The 9,315-nt window shown below is 30.7% G+C and overlaps 1 protein-coding gene across 1 annotated transcript; it reads right to left on the reverse strand.

Moving 5' to 3' along the window:
• Positions 1-6,769, reverse strand: LOC113510722 (pre-mRNA-splicing factor RBM22). The gene is made up of 7 exons (XM_052896338.1): positions 6,530-6,769; positions 6,396-6,449; positions 5,804-6,297; positions 1,742-1,915; positions 1,329-1,471; positions 908-1,020; positions 1-525 (listed from the first exon to the last, which is right to left on the reverse strand). Exons 1-7 carry the CDS (start codon positions 6,581-6,583, stop codon positions 316-318), a joined length of 1,242 nt encoding a protein of 413 aa, XP_052752298.1. The 5' UTR covers positions 6,584-6,769; the 3' UTR covers positions 1-315.
• Positions 6,770-9,315: the final 2,546 nt, after the last annotated feature.

The raw sequence follows: 9,315 nt of genomic DNA on the forward strand, positions 1-9,315 counted from the left end.
TTTTAGAAAATTTCTTTATTTTTGATATTTACAAAACAATTGCTGTATTTTACAATACAATCTTAATCTTAACATATAATACAATATTGATTACGCATTAACACACCTTATGCATCATTTCACAACCAGGGTGATAAGTTTGTTATTAAAAATGGTCGCAGTCTATTGAAAAATAATAAGTATTATATAATTTTATACAGATATATGTAATACCTAGAGACTATTGAAATCAAATAGAATTCAGCAGTATGCATATATCTAGCCAACTTTATTCTAGTACACAATACATTCAACAGACTAACACTAAAATTAATACTATGACTGTGGAGCATTAGCGTGCGCGTGGGCGCCTAGACGACTAGGGTCTTGACTCGGGTAGTGAAGTCCCACGGGCGTAACCGGGGCCACGGGCGCGGGTGGCGGAGGTACCGGCGGGGCCATGCCCGGTCCCCACCCGCCCCAACCTCCAGGGCCATAGTGGTGCAGGTTGAAGAAATCATTGGGCCGATTTGGTGGTGGTGGCATCTGAAATTAATTATATATTATAGATATAGTTTACATGACAGCGACATTATCGGGCAAATACAATTACAGGAATTGTTCAATGGGTATAATAAGTGTATTCTGTAATGTCTACTGTGCTGTTCATATTTATACATTATAATTAATATTTCCCATCAAACGGTCTATCAACTTGTTTGCCATCTCCAATTGTAAAAAATAAATCGAACATCAAATGACACTTGTCATTTTACCGGTTTAATTGGCTAAATAAGTGAGAAAAAATGGTGGGCTTAAAATTTATTTCTCTATGTAACATAAGAAATGGGATAGATAAGTTAGAAAAAATGTCTACAACCCTTTAATAAATATTAGTGAGGAGGTAACAATCTTAAACAGTACTTACTTGAGGTGGGAATGGATGTAGGAAGGCCGGCGGTGGAGGCAAAGTACCAGGCAGTCCTGGTACAGGCTCCAAGACTGGTGCAGACTCGTTCTTGTCATTTATTCCCTGACGTCCTAAAAACAGTATACAATTATTGTAACAGACTTAATATGGAATTAAAATGAGTAAAATGGATTGTAAAAAGAATTACCGACTTTCATTCGGAATTGATAAAAACAAGTGTAACACAAAATATAGATAGTTAAATATTTGCCAATTTACTTATAACCCCTTAGAAAATGTTTTATCCACAGATCTAATAATATTAGTAGTATTATTAATTTTATTTATTTACATATCAAAGTAATGTAATACTACAAATATAAAAAAAAAAAAAAAAAAAAATGTAAATAATATTATGGACATTTGAGATTGATCATACCTTGAGATTTTCCCCATTTGATAGTTAGTCTCTTGCCACCAATCACCAAGCGGTTGAATGTCTTCTCGGCTGCATGCTCAGCAGCACTCCTTGTGGTGTACTGTACAAAGGCACATTGTGCCCTCGGCACCAATGTTAGGGACCTGCAATTAATATATAATTTTAATTTGTACATTATATACAATCTAAGTAGAAAACACTGCAATCATTATTTTATTAAGAGAAGGTATGACAAAATTGTGATATATATTTATTAATGGTCTTAATGTTCTGGATTATTAATAAACAAATATTATAAAATTAAATGAAATAGTTTATTATTACTTTTTGTGTAATTTATATTCACGTAATAGCACCTCAATTTGTAATGAGATGTATGTCAGTTCATGAAAATGCTGTCAGCATTTATATACCTTATCTCTCCATATTGATAGAAATGTGCTCTGAGTTCATCTTCAGTGATATTGTCTGGCAGGTTCCCAACATATAGCGTAGTAACAGTTCTGTCCTCTGGGGGAGGTAATGCTGGCATGGCAGCCGCACGACGCATCAGCTTCTCAGCCACAGGATCATTCACACCATAGTACCTAAAACATAAATATATATTAATACACCATTCAGCCTTAAAACTAAATAAACCATTTACAAAGGGGGGAAGGTATTGTCAGTAATGAGGAGGTTAGTCCCTATTGCTATCAATATATCCTATCAGGTCAATCTCCATGCGGTTCCCCTGGAACCTATCATGACTAGTTTATCGTTGAATTCATCCCGATGCGCTAACTGACCTGCTTTTTCATCCTCACCAATCATCCCTCGCTGGTGCTCCACCAGTGTATACCGATAGAGCAGGCTGTGTTATTATATCATTATCATCCATTTAATAAAAAACTGTCGTATACTAAAGTGGGTAGATGTTAAAAAAGTTAGTGCATAGATATCATCCCAGCCAGAGTGATTCAGTTCTACAAGTATACATATTTTAGTGACGAGGAGGAAAATAGTGGAAAAGTGAAATAAATTGATTATTGCCCAAATTAAATATATAAATAATAACAATGGATATAAAATTTAATGAGTTTGACCTTGCACATTGGTGTTGGCAAAATTACATTTAAAAGTTTTGTTTTTGTCTTGAAGCTGTGAAGAAGTGAAATTGGAGAAGATTCACTTTGTGACCCTAAATTGTATGATTTAATAGTTTTTTTTAATATCTCCAAATATTTGATGTAACATTTTCTTTTATAGTAAGTATTCTGAATAATCATTTTCGTCAAAAATCCAACGAAATTATAAATTTCACACTAGAAATCAAGAAGAAGGTGAAAGAATAAAGAATTTACGAAAAATAAGTATAGATTGTAATTTTACTGATTTAGATCGTACCTTAAGGAACAGATTAGCGTGGAGTATATTAGATAAAGATATTCGAAATAAATTGTTACAACAAAGACAATTATCATTTGAATGGGTTTTTGGCAGTATTGTCGCAGGAAATTGCAAATATTGATGCAAATATTATTATACCATGTAGTGCAAGCAAATATGTGGAAAAAGGTGTGGAAAAAAGAGACACACAGAGGCAGCTTGCTTGCTAAAGTCAAATCAATTTAAAAAAGTACAAAGCCCTAAATGTAACGGATTGTATGAGATAGGAGTAAATAGTATTAAACGAGACAATGTGGATCCTTTTATGATTAAGATATCTCTAAACGGAAAACAGAACTACTGATGGAGGTGGATTCAGGCTGTCCATATACAATATTTATTGAGACAACCTCTAAAGGAATATGGAAGGATAAATTACCCGAAATAGATATAACATATATTGGATTCTAATATTATACTGAAGGTAAATTAGTATTATTTGGTCTAACAACAGTACAGGTAAAATATAATATAAACAAATAATTAAAAATATGAACATATTGATAACAAAAGGTTCTGGTTTAATTGGTAGAAATTGGTTTTCAAATCTAGGCATTAGTATACAGGGGATAAATAATGTTAATTATTTTGTGATAAAGTTCCAACAAAACAAATAATATGTAAATTTAATGAGGTTTTTGAGTCAGGTTTCAGCAGATATACTGGACTGGTGGTGTGTATTACACCAAAAGTGGATTCTATACCTAAATTTCTCAAAAGCAGACCCATTTCATTTGCAATTAGAGATAGAGTTTTTAAAGAAATAGATAGATTGGTTAGAGAAGAGGTATTTGAACCTACTACATATTCAGAGTGAGCTATGTACACCTATAGTTCCCGTGTTAAAACCAAATGGACAAGTATACTTGTGAGAAGATTATCTGTCCACAGTGAATGCAGCTACCAATACTGATCTTACTTATCCATTACCTACGTTTAATAAATCATTTGTGCAGCTGCAGGGGGAGTGATATTTTCGAAAATCGTTTTGGAAGCAAACATATATACACAAGTGGGTGTTGATGATAAGACAGCTAGTTTTCTTACAGTGAATACACCAAAAGGTCTCTACAGAGTAAACCGATTGGCATTTGGTGACAAAGCGTGGTCCTGGTATATTCTAGAGATTGATGGCATCATTACTTGCTGGGATGTCAGGAATAGCTGTTCTGTTAGATGATATTGTTATTTCTTGGAAAGACATTAATTTACAAGTACCCGTAACCGGCGAGTGTGTATAAAAAGATTGATGAATGTAAAATATGGTATATTGGCCTACCCTAATAAAGATATGTATGTATGTACATTAATCTACACAATGCAAGATTGGAGATGGTCCTACAGAGATTACAAAATGCTGGTCTAAGGGTGAATAAAGAAAAATGTATGTTTTTTTATATGATTAAGTTTTTGGGATATGTGATGAGTCAGGAAACTCACCTATCTAGGAAGAAGAGTGCACAGAAAAGACACCAGCACCAAAAAATATTAAAAAGCTACAAGCATTTTTAAGACTTGTAAATTTTTATGACAGAATTTTACCTCATAAAGCAATTATTGTTGATCCTTTGTATATACTGGAGGACTCTAAATGGAAATGGAAAAAATAACACCAAAAGGCTTTCACAACTTTGAAAACTATATTATCCAGTGATGATACTCTGGTTCATTATGATGGCAATAGGAAATTAATTATGTCTTGTGATGTAACTCAATTCAGACTTGATGTAGTGTTAGAACACTAAATGGAAGATAAAACTATGAAACCAAAAATGTTTACATCAAGAACTATGAATGTACATGAACAGAAGCATGTCCAGATAGACAAGGAAGTCCCTGCATTTATTTTTGGATTAAAGAAATTTCACTAATAAAAAGTGGACATAAAGTGATAACTAAGACAGACTATAAATCTTTATTGGAAATTTTTAGACCAAGGAAGCCAAGAATTCTGAGATGGACTATGTTATTAAATTATACGAATTTAAGATTCAATATGTGAAAAGAAAGAGGTTGGAAAATGCAGATGCATTAAATCGGTAGGCTACAAAAGAATCAATTACAGAAAAAGAATAATTAGGAGATTTATTAATTGAAGAAACTCTAATGAAGCTTGAATTTTCAGCTATAGTTGTAGCAAAACTCACTAAAAAGGACAAGGTATTAAGTAAAATATTATATTGGATAAAGAATGTATGATGGCCTTCTAAGGTAGATACAGACTATAAATTGTTTTGGCAAAAGAGAGATAATTTATCTGTACATAGTAATTGTATACTATGAGGAAATAGAGTTGTGGTGTAAATAGTAAAAAATTTTATTAATATGCTCAGAAAACAGGATTCATCAGTGGTTGAAACCAGACAAAGTCTGGTGAAGACTACATATTTATTATGCTGGGCCTTTTCAACATAGATCTTTTCTGATACTAGATATATATTTTAAGTGGCCAGAGGTTAAAGTAGTGAATGATCTAAAAAGTGCTATATTAATAAGAATATTTTTAAGGGATATTTTTGCAGAACAAGGGCTGTTTCTATTATAAGTGACAATGATCATAGTTTCATATCAGAAGAGTTCTAGAAGTACCTAAAAAGCTGTGGCATTAGACAGATCCTGGTGCTTCCATACCATCCTGCACCAAACGGACAAGCTGAATGCACAGTCCAAACAGTAAAAAATAATCTAAATAAGAGAATATTAGAACCTTGGGATGTCCATTTACCCAACATTTGGTATAGATTACAAGCTGCACCTAACAATATTACTGAAAAAAAAACTCAAAATTTTACTTTTGAACAACCGTCGGTTTAGGACCCAGATTGACTATTTAAATCCACTATCTTTTAAAACTGACAAGGAACTAAGCGCAAATGCCAACAATGAAAAAATTAAAGTACACTCATTCGAATTGGCTCAATCGGTGTAGGATAAGGAATTAGAGTAAAGGGCCTAGTTGGTTACAAGGAACAGTGGAGAAGAGAAATCAAATACTCATCTTGATTCATAAATGAGTGCCATTTGTCATTTAAAAAGTAAAAACTTACCTGTCTTTAATATTTTGATCAGCCAGTGGATCATCAGGATCAGTTGGTTTCTCATGACGATATGGGCATTCTTCACCTCTTCTACACTCTCCTTTTACCCAGAATGAACAAACATGAGGTCTGTTTCTCTTATAATAAGGCGCAGTTCTTGCTAAACGCAGCAACAGGTCTGAAGCCCCTTTAGACTTTAAAGCAGAATTGCTAGGCTGTGTAGCATCATACTTGGACATTTGATTGTCTAAATTTTGTATATAATACTCCTTGTTAACTTCATTTCGAGGTAGATCATCTTGAATCTTAAGGGCAGCATCTCTAACTTGGATTGGTAACCCATATTCCAAATCTAACAGACATGTTTGACAAACATTCTTCAATTTGGAGCATGTTTGACAAATTTCAGTTTTTTTGAAACGCATTCTGGCACCAGGACACCAACGGAATACGGTGAATGGACGTACGCATATTTTACACTCCTTGCCGTATTTTTCTTTGGTCTAAAAAGAAATCGTTGATTAATAAAATTAACATTTACAACTGTAAAATAAAATATACATAACTAATAATAATTGTTATTTATATTATTTATACATACCATTCGAATGTATGGGTTATCACCAAGGCATGTTTGACACAGTATTGGAAAATCCTGAAACAAATAAACATTAAGCATAAATATTATGGTTTTGTCATTTAAAGAACTATTAAATTTGATTATTATTAACTTACAGAATCCTCCCAGTTTTGGCGATTATAAGTATTTGTAGATTTTGAAACTGCCATGATCAATATTAAATTATAACCATTAAAACAGAAGACAACACATTACATTTAACAAAATTTAAATGTAAAAAGGTATTTCTATAATAGTTAAATTAAGTAACTAAATGCACTTATATGTATTAATTTATTTATTACAAAATTGATTAAGACAAGAAAGCACTTAGAAGCTCAACAGCATTGTGAAGCCATTTTTTTATTTTGTTCATTACTCATGACTAGGGATGTAACAAATTATCAATTTTTATATTAATCGATTTTTATTTCCGTATTATCGATTGTTTATAATCAATTTTTACAGTAATATTAATAAATTTTTAATACATCGATTAATATTAATATGAATATTATATAAATTACGCGTTTAAATCGATTTTCATAAACAGCGTTATCTATGCTACGCATGAAAAAACATTTGAAGTAAGTTTTAATTTTATAAACAACGCTATAATGTTAAACAATCATTTTTCAAGTAACTTTTATTACTATTACGTCCTTCTCACACTGCAAGAAATTTAAATTAGCTATTTAAATATCTATTACATAATCTTGAAGATAGACTGATTTCTTTATAGATAGACCTACCAGATCTGGTATACAACCCATAATTGTTTTCACCGTTCCTACTTTCCAATCGTTCCCGAGGATAATTCTCTGGACTCTGTGTCCTAGTACAGTAATTATCAACATTAATTTTAGAATATTTACCCCATAAACTTTCTCTGTTTTGTTTATCAGTCACCACTTTATTCTCAAAATCATTACTATTATTATCTATAGAAACAATATGCAACTTTTCCTAGTTTGTGCTCTCAATTAAGTATCTTTTATTTCTTTCCAATCATCATCTTCATCTTTCTACCCTTATCCCAATCATTTGGGGTCGGCGTAATATGATTTTATCCATATTACATAAAGATTTGGTTTTTATTCTTACGACCGGCCACCTGCTTGATGTCAACCCTCTTTCTATTTAAGAATTAGATCTTACATCTCTTGACATTACCTGTGCATTGATTAGGTTTCTAGTCTAATACAACTTTTGGTCCCATTTCCAAATCATCTAAGCTTTTATAATTTATATCATAATAACTCTTCTGTTTATGTGCATTAGAATACAATGATTTTTGTATTCTTAAAATTTTAATATTAGGTTTACAAATCAATGGAAGCTATCCTTGAATTTTCCTACCCATTATCAATTCCCATATATATATTTTTAAATTTTTTAATGTTATATTGAATTAAGTAATATTTTGTTATTCACAAGTGACTTATAATTTAACTCTAGATATGGGTATATTTCTACACTCTAATAGTATTAAGTATTTATCTTTACCTTCACTATCAGCTTTCGTAAACAAATTTTTAACTATGATTGTACACTTTTCTGCCAAGCTATTAGACTAAGCATGTGTATTATTGGAATATGAAAAGCATATAGATTTTTAAATAATAGTATAAATAGATTTTTCGCAGAAAACGATCATTCGTTTTAAATGAAATTGACTTTTATCTAATCGATTTATTTTAAATGATGATGAAACTATTTTTTTTAATCGATAATTTTACATTATACTGACATCCCTACTCATGACCACAGAACACATCTGCGACGCATTCTACCACAGATTAAAAGAGAAATATGATTACTATATCTTATACCTTAAATTATGAAATATACGTATATTTTGAATACACAATCGGAATTTAATGGGATGAAAAAATAGACTGAAATGAAAAGATGGACTGTTTCTGAAGTAGCAAAGATTTCTGTAATTTTTTGTTTTTAGTGCGTCATATATCAATGAAATAAATTTTTTATTTTTATTTAATCTTTATTTGGTCTCCTAGCAATTTTTTCACTGATAAGATTTAATATTAATATTACTGTCTATTTATATTTAGTGTACAATTATTTTAAAAGAAACACAGCATGCTGATTAACAAATAAATAATAATACGGTATAATAAACTCTTGTGGTATTTGACACAGGTATAGTTTTTTTAGATTTAATAAATGATTGCTTCACGTAAATTTTAGCTATTCAAAATAACTGCAATGCTTTCCTATAGAAATTCCCTGATACAGTGGAGTTGGCACTAAGAACATATTGATACACGTGATAGAAAAGAGAGTAAATTCATTTTATTGTAGGAGCAAGCAAAATAGAAATATAGAAATATAATATGTATCTTTGCCCCAGATATATATATATATATATATATATATATATATATATATATATATATATATATATATATTACTATTTAACATACAAAGTAATACAACTTTGGATTACCAAAGTAACATGTTTATTTGTTCAAAACAGCGAACTTCTGCATATAATAGGCAAGTGATTTGCATTATTCTATTAGTTTTTTTTTCCAATTAAATATAACTTGTTCATTGTCTAAATATAGTGTATTTTTTATTTATTTATGATAAAAAAAAATATAATTTCCATGTATTCTTTAGTGGTAAAGACTATAAGAGATACCTGTAATATTGCATTTTAAATTGGTACTATTTTCTACAACTATTGACATTTTAACTTTAATGTGATAAAGATTTCTTTAATGTGATAAAGATCTTAGCTGTCTGTTTTTATATAACCAAAAAAAAAAAGAAAAAAAAGTGGTTCTTTGTATCTAAGTTTCTTTTGACCTTTATCCAAGAAATTGTTTGATCTTAATTTTTGTCAGTGTTCATATGACAGTATACAATATAATGT

The sequence above is a fragment of the Galleria mellonella genome, unplaced genomic scaffold, assembly GCF_026898425.1.
Source record: "Galleria mellonella isolate WM207_F2 unplaced genomic scaffold, CSIRO_AGI_GalMel_v1 utg32, whole genome shotgun sequence".
Lineage (NCBI taxonomy): Eukaryota > Metazoa > Arthropoda > Insecta > Lepidoptera > Pyralidae > Galleria > Galleria mellonella.

What these genes read in the sequence shown, in the direction of transcription:
- LOC113510722 (XM_052896338.1), bottom strand. Translation starts at nt 6,583, where the DNA reads ATGGCAGTTTCAAAATCTACAAATACTTATAATCGCCAAAACTGGGAG. An exon ending in ATAACCCATACATTCGAATG is followed by an intron (nt 6,298 to 6,395) that starts GTATGTATAAAT and finishes ATTTCTTTTTAG; the next exon opens with ACCAAAGAAAAATACGGCAA. An exon ending in CAAATGGGGAAAATCTCAAG is followed by an intron (nt 1,021 to 1,328) that starts GTATGATCAATC and finishes TACTGTTTTTAG; the next exon opens with GACGTCAGGGAATAAATGAC.